At 33.7% G+C, this 16,412-nt stretch overlaps 1 protein-coding gene across 1 annotated transcript in view; it reads left to right on the forward strand.

The window, feature by feature from the left end:
• KPNA5 (karyopherin subunit alpha 5) overlaps nucleotides 1-10,361 on the forward strand; it is a 48,637-nt gene extending 38,276 nt beyond the window's left edge. Inside the window, exons 13-14 of the mRNA XM_036248345.1 lie at nucleotides 2,568-2,746; nucleotides 9,039-10,361. Coding sequence (XP_036104238.1) covers nucleotides 2,568-2,746; nucleotides 9,039-9,226 — 367 coding nt within the window. The 3' untranslated portion in view covers nucleotides 9,227-10,361. The remainder of the gene's footprint in view (nucleotides 1-2,567; nucleotides 2,747-9,038) is intronic.
• The last annotated feature ends 6,051 nt before the right edge of the window (nucleotides 10,362-16,412 follow it).

The following is a 16,412-nucleotide window of genomic DNA, read 5'->3' on the forward strand; positions in this document are numbered from 1 at the left end:
AATTTAAAATAATACATACTTCTTATTTGTTTATAAAATGGAAACATTTCTGTCTACTTAAGCATTTATAATGTGAAGTGACAGCATTTTTATATCAGTTATATTATTCATATATAGTGGCTTATTTTTTTCATATGAAGTATGATTAACATCATTCTCCTTGGCAGACTATTTATGAAAAATCAGAATTTAAAAATCTGAAAAGGAATAGTCTATGTTAATTTACAAAATATATTGTCATGGGCATTAAATGTATCTTAGGCCATTACAATCTTATATATGTAACTTTATTATATAGGAATGGCTAATAAATTTAAATATCTGCTTATTTAAAATATAGTTGAAATAGGCATTTGCTTATATAATAATGCTTTCTAGTCACTGTTAGCCTTACTTGTGGATAGGATCTTTCTTTTACTTTTACATAGTAGTTTTCTTTTTTTATGATAGCTCTTTGAATTCAGCCCTCTTATTGTTTATTTGCTTGTTTCTTTTACTAACAATACAAATAGCAGGTACATAGGCTTTGAAATCAGCCTGCCTCCAAATCCTGCTCCTTCAGTAGAAGTTGTGACCTTGACAAAGTCATTTAACCTCTCATCCACAGTTTCTTCATTTTAAAAATGGATTCAATAGTGCATAGTACCTTATAGTAGTATCTGAACAATTCCATGCAGTTCATACATTTAAAATGCTTAGCATGGTGCCTAAACAAGTTCTATACTAAGATTAGCTGCTATTATTATTTGTAGTAATATATAATTTTTATTATCAGTATTGATTTCTAAGTCTCTTTTTATCTTGTGCTTTTACTTTTTTCCCCGGCATAGCAAAGTTCCACTTTGCGCTTCTATGAAAGCCTAACTTCCTACAGAATCTTCTTGTTCTGAGGATTCCTCCAAGAAACTCAAGGCTTTTTAAATTTGTGAAGTGACTATTAGGAAGTATTTTCTAATGAGTATTTGATTTATTTCTTAATTTATAAAGGAAGAATTCAAGCTAATATGCTATTTTACAAATCACAGAATTTTGATATCTACCTATTGAGATCATTGTTTGTTGTCGCCTTCATTTGTACTGGTATCCTGCTCTCTCAGATTCATATCTCTATATGTTAATGACATCCTTCTCTGCTTTTTATTTTCCATTCCATCTCTTTGCTTTCAATCAATATTTTAATTTCATTTGTGTCATGAATACAAGCAGTAATAAAACAAGCTCTTTCCCTTGTTCTGGCTTGTATATCTTTTTTTAATGCTAATGTTATTTTTTTCTGCTTTGGGACCCAAAGTTTGTTTGTTCACCTACAAACAGTTGTATATTTTTAAATTTATTTTTATCATTATGTCTGTTTCATATATTATTCTTTAAATTGATTAGTATGAATCAATTATCTAAACTGAGATGATTTTTCTAACAATTTTCACCATTTCATTAAGTCTACATATATGGGAAGAAGTCTCTTGATCTCAGATTAGGTGTAGTGTGCATACTGCTAGTATTGTGAAGTGTCTACTGTTGCCAGTTGTGTTAAATCATTTTGGTTATTGAGCACCAGTAGTGCACCAGGTGCTTTCATGTCTTTTATCTCCTTTAACTTCATAACTCTATGAGATAGTTATTCATTCAACAAATATAGTATATGGCAAGTGAATGCTTCAATAAAGGTATGTACATTTTTTTTAAAAAGGGTCAAAATAAGTTTTATTGAATGCCTACTGTATTTTCATAGACATCTTCTGAGTTTGGTACTGGTATTATCCCCATTTTAAGGTGGGGAAACTGGGGCATAGAGCAGTTAGTCAAAGTCACACATGAGGAGGGAAATTGTGATTTGAAGCCAAGCAGTCTGACTTCAGAGCTTTTTTTTTAACTTTATGCTTAATATGGACTATTTGCCAAATAAACAAATCAGTAACGTTATTTACATTACAGAGAATGGAAAAAGGTAATGAGAACTAGAAAAGCACAAAGCATTATAAAATGATTATAAAAATGATTAATTTCTATGAACATTATGTATCAAAATTATTCACAACATGGCCCATTTTGCTCCTAGAAGCCTTCTTTGCTTCTGAAACAAAACATGTGTTTCAGAATATTAGCTATGATTATTTTGTGGGAAATTTCCTCAAGTTTTATTGAGATGCCCCTCCTCCCTCTCCATTTCTACCCCCCCCATGTGAGCCCTGTGTGTGTACATAGGTCCACCTTTAAAAAAACAAAAACAACAAAAAACCCCTCTAACCCACTTGTTGAAATGCTGTACAAAAATAGGCCCAAATATCAGTTTGCTTGCATGTCTTGTGTATATATTGTGTAATATTTGTAATACCATTTATTGTTAATTATGAAAACAGGAGAGTAAAAAATGTTTGCAGGGTTCTATGTAAGTGAATGTTTAATTGTTTTTAATATTTGAGTTAATAGGAATACTTTTCTTAATTGTTTACATAACATTTCACTGAAGAATATTTTCATTTTGTTGCCATAAACAATATTTAAGTCTTTTTCAATGTTATTTCTCCCCACCTTTTTTTTTTTTTTTTTTTTTTATTACTCTGAAGGTATTTGGTAGCCTTAGGCTGCATTAAACCACTTTGTGACCTATTGACTGTTATGGACTCTAAAATAGTCCAAGTGGCTTTAAATGGACTTGAAAATATTTTACGTCTTGGAGAACAAGAATCTAAGCAGAATGGGATGGGTATTAATCCATACTGTGCTCTCATTGAAGAAGCGTATGGTAAGCAGTCAGTTAAAATTTATAATTACAGTCAATTCTTTTTTAAATTGAGATATAATTGACATATAACATTATACTGGTTTCAGGTGTGTACAACATAACTCAATGTTTGTATATACTGTGAAATGATCACCACAGTAAGTCTAGTTAACATCTGTCATTATACATAGCAACAAAATTTTTTTTCTTGTGATGAGAACTTTTAAGATTTACTCTCCTAGCAACTTATTAACTATAGTCCCCATTCTGCACATTACATCTTATGACTTACTCTTTTATAACTGGAAGTTTGTACATTTTGGCACCCTTCACCCATTTCATGTACCCTCCATCTCCTGCCTCTGGCAATCACCAGTTTGTTCTCTGTATCTATAACCTCAGTTTTTTTTTTCTTTTTAGATTCCACATAAGTGAGAAAGTATTTGCCTTTCTGCTTGGTTATCATAAATAATATTGCACTGAACATGGGAGTACATATATCTTTTTGAGTTAGTATTTTTGTTTTCTTCAGATAAATACCCAGAAGTGGAATCGCTGGATCATATGGTAGTTCTATTTTTAATTTATACTGTTTTCCATAGTGACTGCACCAATTTACATTCTCACCAACAGTGCATAATGGTTCCTTTTACTACACATCCTTACTAACACTTGTCTCTTGTCTTTTTTATCATAGCCATTCTAACAGGTATGAGGTGATAATCTCATTGTGGTTTTGATTTGTATTTCTCAGATAATTAGTGATGGTTGAGCACCTTTTCCATGTACCTGGTGGACATGTACCAGTGTGTCTTCTTTAGAAAACACTAAATGTGTTTTCAGTTCACCTACCCATTTTTTAATTGGGTTGTTTGTGTTTTTTTTTGCTGTTTGAGTTGTACAAATAATTCATATATTCTGGATATTAACCCCTTTTCAGGTTTATGATATACAAATATTTTTTTCAGTTCTGTAGGTTGCATTTTCATTTGGTTGATGGTTTCCTTTGCTGTGCAGAAGCTTTATAGTTTGATATAGCCCTGCTTGTTTATTTTTGCTTTTGTTGCCTTTGCTTTTGGTATCAAATACAAAAATAATCATCATCAAGACCAATGTCAAGGAGCTTACCACCTATGATTTCTTCTAGGAGTTTTATGGTTTCAAGTCTTATGTTCAGTCTTTAACCCAGTTAGAGTTAGTGTTTCTGTATGGTGAAAGATAGTGGTCCAGTTTCAGTTTTTTTGCATATGGTTGTACAGTTTTCCCAGCACCATTTATTGAAGAGATTGTTCTTTCCCCATTGTATATTTTTTGTTGTAAATTAATTTACCATATATGTGTGGGTTTTATTTGGGGGCTCTCTATTCTGTTCCATTGGTTTGTTTTTATGCCAGTACCACACTGTTTTGATTATTGTAGCTTTTCAATACAGATTGAAATCAGAGAGTATGTTCTTTTTTCTTAAGATTGCTTTGGCTATTCAGAGTCTTTTGTGGTTCCATACAGATTTTAGGATTGTTTGCTCTATTTCTGTGGAAAATACCAGTGGAATTTTTATAGATATTGCACTAAATTTGTAGATTGCTTTGGATATTGTGGACATTTTAACAATATTAATTCTTCCAATCCATGCGCACAGAATATATTTCCATTTATTTGTGTCTTTCAATTCCTTTCATCATAGTTTTCAGTGTGTAGGTCTTTCACTTTTACTTAAATTTATTCCTAGATATTTTTTTGGATGTAATCATAAAAGGATTGTTTTCTGAATTTCTTTTTCTATTAGTTTATTAGTGTATAGAAACAAAACAAATTTTTACATACTGATTTTGTATCCTGAAACTTTACAGAATTCGTTGATTAGTTCTAACTGTTTTGATCACATCAGTTTTCTATATATAATATTAAGTCACCTACAAATATTGACAGTTTTGTTTCTTCCTTTCTAAATTAGATGCCTTTTATTTCTTTTTATTGCCTGATTGCTCTGGCTAGGACCTCCAATACTATGTTAAATTAAAGTGGTAAGAATAGACACCCTTGTTTTGTTCCTGATCTTAGAGGAAAAGTTTCCAGCTTCCCCCTGTTGAGTATGTTAGCTGGGTTTGTCATATAGGGCCTTTAGTAAGTTAATGTACATTCCCTCTATACCCACTTTGTTGAGAATTAGTCAGTTCTTAATTATTTTCCATAGGCATTTCTCCCTTCAAATTCCATAAAAATATTTTGTGTGACAGCAGTATAATATTTTTTAAATATATTTTTTAAAGTTACCCTTAATTTTATTGCCATAGCAATTTCTTGTCATTATTTCCCTTCCTTTTAACTTTGATCTTATGCACAAATACTTTATACTGATATAATTGCACTGCATGTGTAGGTTTATGTTCTACATTTTAACATTTTGGAGAAATTTTATATTTCTACATAACACAACTTTTAATAGCCATATAATGTTACATTGACTATTTCAGGTCACTTTAGACATATTGAGTGCAATTTTAGCCATATTCTTGTAGTTGATCACTAGTTTGTTTCCATGTTCTTTACTACTTCACATATGCTAAAATAAATATCTTTCTGAATATAATTTTTTTCTGTTGAAATATCTTGGGATACATAACTTATTTTTATTTTTTTTAATTTATGTTTGTTACAGATGTTTCTCCTTTTTTCCCCATTGACAGCCTCCTCCACATTCCCCCACCCTGTCCCCAGCTTTGTTGTCCATGTCCATTGGTTATGCATACATGCATATAAGTTCTGTGGTTTATTTCTTCCCTCCCTCCAGCCCCCACTTCTGAGGGTTGTCAGTCTGTACCCTACTTCCACTTCTCTGGGTCTACTCTGTTCCTCAGACTGTTATGTTCATTATATTCCACAAATAAGTGAGATCGTATGATGTTTGTCTTTCTCTGCTTGGCTTGTTTTGCTTAGGATAATACTCTCCAGGTCCCTCCATGTCATCTCAAATGATAAGAGATCTCTCTTTCTTACAGCTGCATAGTATTTCATTGTGTAGATATACCACAGCATTTTTATCCATTCATCTACTGATGGACACTTGGGCTGTTGCCAGATCTTAGCTATTGTAAATAGTGCTGCTATGAGGATTTCCTGAGGGTGGGGCAGATGGTGGTTAATAAGCCTCAATTTGCATTTCTTTGGCCCACCTGGGTGGGGTTGAATGTTTGAGGGAGGGGCTGCAGCCTCTCCCCAGAGCCCTGGGAAGGAGCAAGATGGCCACCATCCTTCGTGGCCGCAACTCAGCAAAAGCTCTGAGCGCCCTCCAAATCCCGAGTGTCCCCACACAGTTCCAGTCTAGTCCGCCCTCCCTCTGCTGTAGCACAAGGTAAGTGGCTGTGGCTAATTTAGTGCTCTGTCTCGGCCCTCTGTGCTGTGGAGCTGGCTTGGGATTTTAACCCTGAGGGCACTGCTCACAGCTAAGACTGCTGTGGTCCATGGGCTCCCAGCCCCCCTCTTGTGCCTCCACAGTTTTACCAGGATTGATTCAGTGTCCCTGGTTATATGGTCCTCGCAAGGTGTCTTTTTTTTTTAATTATTCTTTTTTTTATCCTCACCTGAGAACATTTTCCCATATTTTTATTTAGACAGAGCGGGAGGGAGAGAGAGGAAGAGGGAACCATCGATGTGAAAGGGACACACTGAGTGGCTGCCACCTGTACAACCCAACCAGGGCCAGGGACAAACTGCAACCGAAGCACATGCCCTTAGCGGGAACTGCACCTCGGTCTCTGGACCGCAGGCTGACACTCTAACTGCTAAGCCAAACCGGCCAGGGCCAAGGTTTCTTTATGTTGCTTTTTCCCAACGATTTGTCTTTATTTTAGTTGTGATTCCGGTTTGGTCTTGGGAGATGGTCTGTGTAGCTTCCATTCACTCTGCCACCATTTTAGAATCTCCTTGGGATACATTTTTAGGAATATTATTGCTGAGTTTTAGGCACAGACTTCTTTTTAAGCGTTTGCTATGTTTTCTGTTTTGCTTTTTTTTTTTAATTTTTTTCTTTATTGATTTTAGAGAGAGAGGAAAGGAGAGGGAAAGAGATAGAAAAATCGATGAGAGAGAACATCGACTGGCTGCCTCCTACATGCCTTCCACTGGGGACTGGGTCCACAACCTGGGCATGTGCCCTGACCGGGAATCGAACTGGTAAACTCTCAGTGCATGGGTCAACGCTCAGCCACTAAGCCACACCGGCTGGGCCTGTTTTGCTTTCCAACGGCGGTTTATTTGATAGTGTCACTGACATTGTATGAATCTACTCTCTAACCTCTTGTTTTATTGATTTTGCTGATTTAGCAGATGTAAAATGGTATCACCAAGTTACTCTTATGTGTCTCTTGTTTTATTTCATGTAGAAGGTGATGTGTATTTTCCATGTGTTAGTGTATTTTCTCATCCGAATTGCATGTTTATTATACTTTGTTCAACTATTCGTCTCGTTTTTGCTAAAAATTTTAACTTCATTTTATAGTTGTTTATTATGGCTTTTGTCTCATTTTTACCTTTTTATTTTAATAAGACATTATTTTCATTTATATTTAGTACATGACTCAATCTAATCTTCTGTTCCTTCAAAGTCTACAGAGCCATTACCCCTACAGAGATCTGATGAATTGTTTTATTGGCTAGATATTTCTTCTTCTTTTTTTTAAATTAATTTTTAGAGAGAAAGGAAGGGAGGGAGAGAAAGAAATATTAATGTGAGAGTGAAACATCGATCAACTGCCTCCTGCATGCCCCCTATCTGGGATCGAGCCCACAACCCAGGCATGTGCCCTGACCAGGAATGGAATCAGCAACTTTTCTGGGCATGGGATGACTCCCAACCAACTGAGCCATGCTGGCCAGGACTTGGCTAGATATTTCTGATCAGATTTCTAAAAAAATTAACTTAACTCACATGGAATCTGTTTTAGGATAAGGCATGAGTCTAAGTTGATTTTTTTCCTTTTAATGTATTTCTAGCAAATATTTACTTCTGTCTTAAGTACCGTTATAGTATTATATGGTTGCGTAAGGCTTTTATTTATGATTCTTTTTTAAATATTTTTTTTTTATTGATATTTCTAGAGAGAGAGGAAGGGAGAACAAGTTAGAAACATCAATGTGAAAGAAAAATATCAGCCCAGCTGGTGTGGCTCAGCGGATTGAGCGTTGTCCCCGGATTGAGGGCTTACGGTTTGATTTTCATCTCTGTCACATCAATGATGTTTTTATCTCTCTCTCCCGTCCTCTCTCTAAAAATAAATAAATAAATAAATAAATAAAAAGAAAGAAAGAGAAACATCAATCTGCTGCCTCCTGCACACCCCATACTGGTTGTCGAGCCCACAACCTGGGTTTGTGCCCTGACCTACAATCTAATTGGGACCTTTCAGTCTATGGGATGACATTCAATCCACTGAGCCATATCAGCCGGGCCTTATTTATGATTCTTAAACCAAGCCTGGGATATTTGCCTTTATTTTAAATTATATAATGTCATTGGTTAAGACATTACACAATTATAAGATTAATAATTGATATAAAAATATTTCCTTACTACAGTCATTATTTTGATCCCAAGTTCTAGTCTGTGACTGTATAGATATGACTACATTGCTAATTCTTTCGATCCTGAAATAATATCATTGAAGAGGTTTATCTTTAATTAAATGAAATATATTTTCAGCATCACCCAGACTTACGTGGAGATTTCTTTTTCTTGTGAGCTATAGATTCTCCTATCAAAATGGCTTTTTCAGTTTCATTAATTTAGGTTGTAAATTATACAGTAGCTATATTGGATTTGCAGACAATACTCATTTTCTACATATTTTTACTCTCTGGCTTATTCTGTGAGAGAATGTGTTAGTTTGCACGTGTTTTACATTTTTCATTTGTTTTTGTTTTGCTGCTTTACATTTTTGTGCTTTTCATTTAGCATAATTACTCTGGAAAGGACCTGTGGAGTTACATAATCTAAAACTGCCATTTTAAAATTAAGAAACTGAAGTACAGAGGAACCAAACTTATTTGGGCAAAATCATACAGCTAGCAGAGTGGAGTCTGTGATGATCTTACTCCTAGGCCTATTTACTTTCTTTTACCACACTGCCTCATACTCTCATTTTTGAAGTAAAGGGTATAAGTGTTGGCTATCAGGATGTGCAAAAGTTAGATAAACGTGTGCAAAAATTAGATTAAAATGCCAGTGGACTGATGCATGCTATTGATAACTTTTTTTGATTTAAATATATGTTGTAACTTGAGTAACAATTATATATATATATGCTTTGAATAACAGGTCTAGATAAAATTGAATTTCTGCAAAGCCATGAAAATCAAGAAATTTACCAAAAGGCTTTTGATATGATTGAACATTATTTTGGTGTAGAAGATGATGACCCAAGCATTGTACCTCAAGTGGATGAAAACCAGCAACAGTTTGTGTTTCAACAGCAGGAAGCACCAATGGAAGGGTTTCAACTTTAACTTGGTGGAGGAAAAAAATTAATGGCTAAAAAGCGTAGCTTCAGATATCTCCTCTTTGTTACAATGTCAGTGGGAATGTTTGATGTGTTTTTATGTAGAAAAGAAAAGAGAAAAGTTGATGCACTTTTAAAAGCAAAACAAAAGTTTCCCTTCAGCTGCAACCTTTCGGTATAGTTTTTATTTTGATGTGCCTGTATATATGTCTTTTATTGTTTTACCTATTTCTTAACCTATTTATGAACAATTAAATATATTATGAAGTTATTTAATAACCTAAGCTTGAAATGGAGAACTTTGGTAAAGTATTACATATAGTTCTGAATTTTTTTCTAGCATTTTTGGAAACTGCATATTAGCAGAACAGATATTTATAATTGCATTTTGGCAGTAAGTCTGACAGGCCCAGTCTCTACTAAATCTACCTCTATCTTGAAGCAAAAATAAAAAAGCTTCAGAAGCATTAAATAGTGTAAAAGCTAAATTAGAATGTGAAAATAATCTATTACCTTAAAGTATAAATCACTGTGCTGTAGGTTATACTTTGCAAAAAACAATTATAACAGAAAAAAGCTATAAAATGTATTTATAAAACACAGAAGAAATATTGTACTGATAATCAATGAAAATGTGGCAATTGTGAAGAGAGAAGCTGTTCTTCATGTTGAGCACATTAAAATGATTACACAACATTAAATATTTGTGTTTTTAACATATAAATGCTATTATATGAGTATATTTTGTATTTCGACCAAATGTGCTACCATTTTTGAAACTGTTTTATAATTTTTCACTCTTCATTTTAAAAAGCATCATTTTAAGGGATGCCATCATGAATCTAAAGTCGTGCTGCATAGCAAAAAATAATACTGTAATTCTTTCTCTATTTTTTTCAGAGCAGTAATTGAAGTTTTTATTTTCTGTTTAGTAATGAAGTTAGGTACTTGAATGGCAAAATTATCCTGAAGAAGTCACCTGATATGTGCTAGTTTATTAAATATACTTAATGTTTTGACACTATAAGATGATATTTATGAACAGTGCTAAGGATTCTTTAATATAGTTGACATCTATATTATGATTTTTCTTAGTAATACTCAGAGGGTCATACTGCTATTTGTTATCAATCAGTGTATTAAACCACATTTGTATCAGATTGGTCAATTTAATGTATGTGTTTTATATATTAAAGGCAAGACCTCTTCAAACTGAAACTTTAAAGAAAGTTTCAATAGAAAAATTATATATATATTTATTTATGGATACATATATGTATGTGTCGGTGTGTTATTCTCACAGTACTGTACTTGGTAGAGTTTTCTAAGCAGATATGGTACTTACTGTTGAACTCAGTTTTTTCATTTATAGTTATATGCAGGCTATTTAAATTTCCAATTATATAACAAGTACTTATTTAAAAATTAGTTTACAACTGTTTTAAGATGGGAACTAAAGCATTTTTGATATGATTCATAGTCTATTCTGTAAAGAAAGATTTCATTTATGATAGCATTTATAATGTTTCTGCTGGAAATCAGAGGCATGTTAGAAGAAGAAAAGGTATATATGAGTACTTTTAAATAGTATTACACTTTGTAAATTATATATCATGAAACCAAGCTTTTGGCAAGACACTTAAACCCTACAGCTATAAAATACAGGTTTAAATGGTGTCCATAATGCTGACTGTATCTGCCAAAACCTCTTTTATATTAAGTAGGGGATTGTATCTGTGCCCTTTTTATTGTAGTGGGAGTTACAAAGTTTAGTATATAAAGTTTCTTTTGCATTATGTGTGTTCAAAAGAACAGGGTAGTTATATTAAAGATTAGCAAATTGATGGTGACTTTATCAGATAAACACTTTTTTGTGGTATAGATAATTCTAAGTATAAGGTGACAGGGTATTCCACTCTTTCTAATTAATCGAACTTAATAATGCAGTATAATTCATAAACTAGCCAGCTGTGCCTGCTTTTATTTTGAGGACCCTGTAATCACATTAATAAATCTCTAAGCCACGTCTTTCAAATAAATTCTTATAGAAGGAAAAAAAAAAAAATATATATATATATATATACACACACACACACACACATGCACACACACACACAGAATGATCTGAGAGGAGGATTTTAAAATTTTTGCCAGTAAAATAATTATATCTATACTTAGAGATTGTATATCTCTAAGTACAGACATGACCATATTTTAAGCATTCAAATAAAAATTGTATTTAATTTCATGGGCCTGTTACGTGGGTAATTAATTTGATTAGATTTGAATGCAAGGGACAGTAATAGTTGGGATCCACTGTTGGTGTGGTGATGACTTTATTGAGCCAAGACTAGCAAATACTTTGTTTTTAAAATTTTTTTCAATATGACTACTTCTTTCAAATTTACTATTTAAAATGCTCCAGAATGCATTTTCATTAATCTTCACTGACCCTTGTGGGGAAAAAATGTTTTAACTTTTTTTTCTAAGACTCGTTATATTTAAATTTAAGAGAAATATTGCCAAAAAAAAGAAAAAGAGAGAGAGAGAGAGAGAGAGAAAACATGTAAAGGGGGAACACATGCAACATTAATGCAAAAATCAAGAAAATACTTGAAAGAGTCTTTTACATTTATTTAAGTAAATTTGATGTTTTGTTCTGTTTGAATTTGAATTTTTACTAGTTAATCTATGCAACTGTGCACACTTGTTTTATATTTGTTAAGTACTTGACTCACTGGACTGTTTTTTTTTTTCCCTGTAAGTTTTATTTCTAAAAGTGTTCCTAGCACTTAATTCTTAGTGTCATTTTGTTCACTTACTGGTAGCACCAGAACAAGAAAGCAAAAAAATGTAATAAAATCTGCTGGCATAGAAATAACATATCATTTGGTAACTGTAAAGCCTATTTGCAGTTAAAGCTTGATTTGTTTGATAAAGGACTAAAAGAAGCATCACCTTTGCCTTCATATTTTTCTTCTCTTAAGAAGGAGCATTATGGAAAAAGTATTATAACAAAGTCTTAGTGGATTTTTGTTGCTGTTCTAAATTCAGCAATCTACTGGCTGCTTTGTGAAGCTGAAATCAAAGTATCGTTAACCTTTACTCATTTTAGTTCATAGCATTACTATTTTATGAAATGTGACATATTAGGAGCCAGAATGCTAGGGCTCTAAAAGGATAATGCATCTTAAGTTCTAGTGGGGGAGTGAGATGAGGAGGGGATAGTGTTGCCTAACTAAATAAACCAACATTTGAGCAGTATGCAATATTACGAAATATTACAGCACTCTGTTAAAAATAAAATACTATTTTACAATTGCATTTATATATGTGTGTCTATTTCATTTGTTCTTATTTAGATTGTATGTATATTTCTAGCAGAGCAAAAACAGATGCCCTCATTGATTAAAATACCATCCACTTTCTAAAACTTTTGTTTGTGGCATATCTGATTGAAGCAGTATGTTGCTTTTATCTTAGAATCTGTGTGTTTTGCTATAATAGAGAAAATGTCTAATATATTTTTGTATCTCAAGCCTTGACAATTACTGAACATTCACAGGTTTAATTGAGATTATTTTTTTTTTTCCTTTTCTGTTATTTAAGGAATAGAATTTTAAACCTAATAAATAGAAATCAGAGGGTTTAACTTCCGAAGGTCACACAGTAGCCAAGTCTGGCCCCCTAACCTGGAGTTTTTATCTTCTTTCATCACCATGTATTTTGCTTTGGCTGGCTTCATTTCCTTCCGTATTTGAAACTTCTGAGTAGTGAAAGTAATTGGATCGGTTATTTTTAGGGTACACTGTTCCCAGTAAGGCTGTCTGCAATTTTAGTGGCAAATGAGTTACTGAAAATGTATAAAAATACAATGTACAGGTAAAACAATGGACTTCAGTGTGCAGTGGAGTTCAACTTCCCAGAAATCCCTAAATATACCCTTTAGTAATGTGTTTGTTTAATTTTATATATGTTCTCTAATTTTCCTCCATATTTGAATAGTTGCCTGGTTACGTTCAATAAGTACATGATCCCTCCCCCCATTTTAGCACATTTAATGATTTTTCTTTTAATCCTCACTTGAGGATATGTTTTTTATTGATTCTAGAGAAAAAGAGAAAGGGAGAGGGGGAGAGAGAGAGAAGCATTGATGTGAGAGAGAGACATCCATCAGTTGCTTTCTGCTTGTGCCCCAACCCAGGGATCATGCCTGCAACCTGGGTATGTGCCCTGACTAGGAATCTAACCTGCAACCCTTTGGTGTAGGGGACGATTCTCCAACCAAGCTGCACCAGCTGGGGCACATATCTAATGATTTATGTGTTTGTTTCAGTAGTTTAAGTTTTAGGAGACTTATACATCATCATTAATATCATTTTATCATTTCGATTTTCCATTCTGTTATGAAACAAAAATTTCAAGTAGTAATTTCACTGGTAAGCAATGCTGTATAGCACCACCAGAACTGAAATGCTGACTGGGGGAAACCCCACCAAGTAAAGAACTTGGGATGCTCAGTAATTAATGTAGGTTTTAATTTAGAAACAGTTTAGGGAATTTAGTGTGTAATATCCAAAAGTGCCTGTTACTTAAAAAATTGAATGTCTTAAACTTGTGGAGAACTTTACTCAGGAATTCTTATTTGCATTTAGTTATAGTTAACATGTTTTTATTCTTTTATGCTCACCCAAGGACATTTTTGCATTTATCTTCAGATAGAGTGGGAGGGAGATAGGGGGGAAGAGAGAGAGAGAGAAACATCAATGTGAGAGAGATACATCAAGTGGTTGCCACCCACACAACCCCAACCAGGGCTGGGGACAAACTGCAACCGAGGTACATGCCCTTAGCGGGAACTGAACCCGGGACTCTCTGGTCCGCGAGCAGATGCTGTAAATGATGAACCAAACTGGTCAGGGCTAGTTAACATGTTTTTAAAAACTATTGACTGTCCGGCCAGTGTGGCTCAGTGGTTGAGCTTCAACCCATGCACCAAGAGGTTGCCAGTTCGATTCCTGGTTAGGGCACATGCCCAGCTTGTGGGCCCAATCCCTAGTGGGGGGCATGCAGGAGGTGGCCAATTGATGTTCTCTGTCATTGATGTTTCTATCTCTCCCTCTCACTTCCTCTCTAAAATCAATAAAGGAAAAAGAAAATTAAAAAAAAACAAAACTAAAATAGCATGGCAGTATTTAATATACTCTTTATTTAGGGCATCAACATGACTATTTTCTGAGCATTCCATCTTTAATGTTTTATTATAAAATATATACAAAGAGAATAATGTGTAAGAAGACTGATTGAATAATAAAACGGCCACCTATGTATTCACCCAGCTTAATAACTTGATTATTATCAGACCATTGTAACCATTACTCTGGATTTTATTAATAATTTCTGTGCTTTTCCTCATTGTTCCATATCACATGTATGTATTCCTAAAATACATAGCTTCACTTGTCTTTGAAGTGAAAAATGGAATATTTTATATAATACATTTTTTTAAGATCAATGTTAACATCTTCTGAGATTCATTCATGTTTGTGCATACATCTGTGGTTCATTAATTTCCTTTGCTGTATACCATTCCAATTTGTAGCTACATCATGATATCTGATAGGGCAAGTCTTCTATCTTGTTCTTCAGGATTGTCTTAACTCTGCATTTTCATAGAAATATAGAATTCACTTGTAAAATTTCATGAAAAGTCCCACAGGGAATTTGAATGAAGTTACATTTAATCTATAGGACAATTTTGGAGGAATTAACATCTTAATGATAAGTCTTTCAATCCATGAGCAAGTTATAGCTCACCATTTCTTTAGATATTCCTTACAGAATTTTAACAAAATTTTACAATTTTATTCATAAAGGTCATTCACATTTTTTAGGTTTACTCCAAATAGAAAAAATACATCAATGTAAAATAAAAGTTAAAAAATACTGTTGTATTTCTACCTGTTGTAGAAATTTGGTCATTCCTTGCCATAGTTTACTATATTTAAATAGACATCTATTCCTACATGTATCCTAGAGTTAACATTTTTCAAAGAATAATGCTTCATTATGGGATGTTGAAGAATATACATTAAGGAACACTTTTTCTTTGTGAAATGACAATTTTTATGAATCACTTTTTCTCATATGAAAAGGATATTCAAGTTGTATCATGACTGACAATCCTGACTTGCTGGTGTAGTCTGTGGGGTTTTTGTTAGGAATTGGAAATTCTACTGGTCCCTTTAAAAGGGGGAAAAAGTACAAAAATTATTTTCCCTTACCTTTTTCATCCATTCCTCCAGCCCATCTCCCCTCTGGCAACCATCAGTTTGTTCTCTGTTTCTATGAGTCTTGTTTTGTTTGTTTTTGTTTTCTTAGATTCTACATATAAATGAAATGATAAAGTATTTTGTCTTTCTCTGAGTTATTTCACTTAGCATAAGTCCATCCATGTTGTCACAAATGGCAAGATTTCATTGTTTGTTATTGAGTAATATCCTGTATATACAGGGTGGGACAAAATAGGGTTACAGTTGTGAGTACACAAGACAAAGTTTATTCTTGTATTATTATTTATTAATTATTGTATTATTTTCCATATGAATGTCAGTAAACCTACATTTGCTCCACCCTGTATTTTTATATATCTTTATTCATCTATCGATGGACACCTACCTTGCTTCCATATCTTGGCACTGTAAATAATGCTATTACTAATGCTGCAGTGTACATAAGTGTGCATATATCTTTTCAAATTTGTGTTTTTTATTTTTTTTTATCATCCTCACCCGAAGACATTTTTCCATTTTTTGTTCAGGTAGAATGGGAGGGAGAGAGAGGAACAGAGAGAGAGAGAGAAACATCGATGTGAAAGGGACACATCAAGTGGTTGCCACCCGCACAACCAACCAGGGCCGGGGACAAACTGCAACCGAGGTACGTGCCCTTAGCGGGAACCCAACCCGGGTCTCTCTGGACCACAGGCCAATGCTCTAACCGCTGAGCCAAGCCGGCCAGGGCTGTGCTTTTTATTTGTATAAATGCCCAAAAGTGGGATTGCAGGGTCATGTGTTAGTTCTATTTTGAATTTTTTGAGAAACATCCATACTGTTTTCCATAGTGGCCACATCAACTTACAAATCCCACCAACAGTGACTGAGGATTTCCTTTTTTCCACATCCTCACCAACA

The sequence above is a fragment of the Molossus molossus genome, unplaced genomic scaffold (assembly GCF_014108415.1).
Source record: "Molossus molossus isolate mMolMol1 unplaced genomic scaffold, mMolMol1.p scaffold_m16_p_8, whole genome shotgun sequence".
NCBI lineage: Eukaryota > Metazoa > Chordata > Mammalia > Chiroptera > Molossidae > Molossus > Molossus molossus.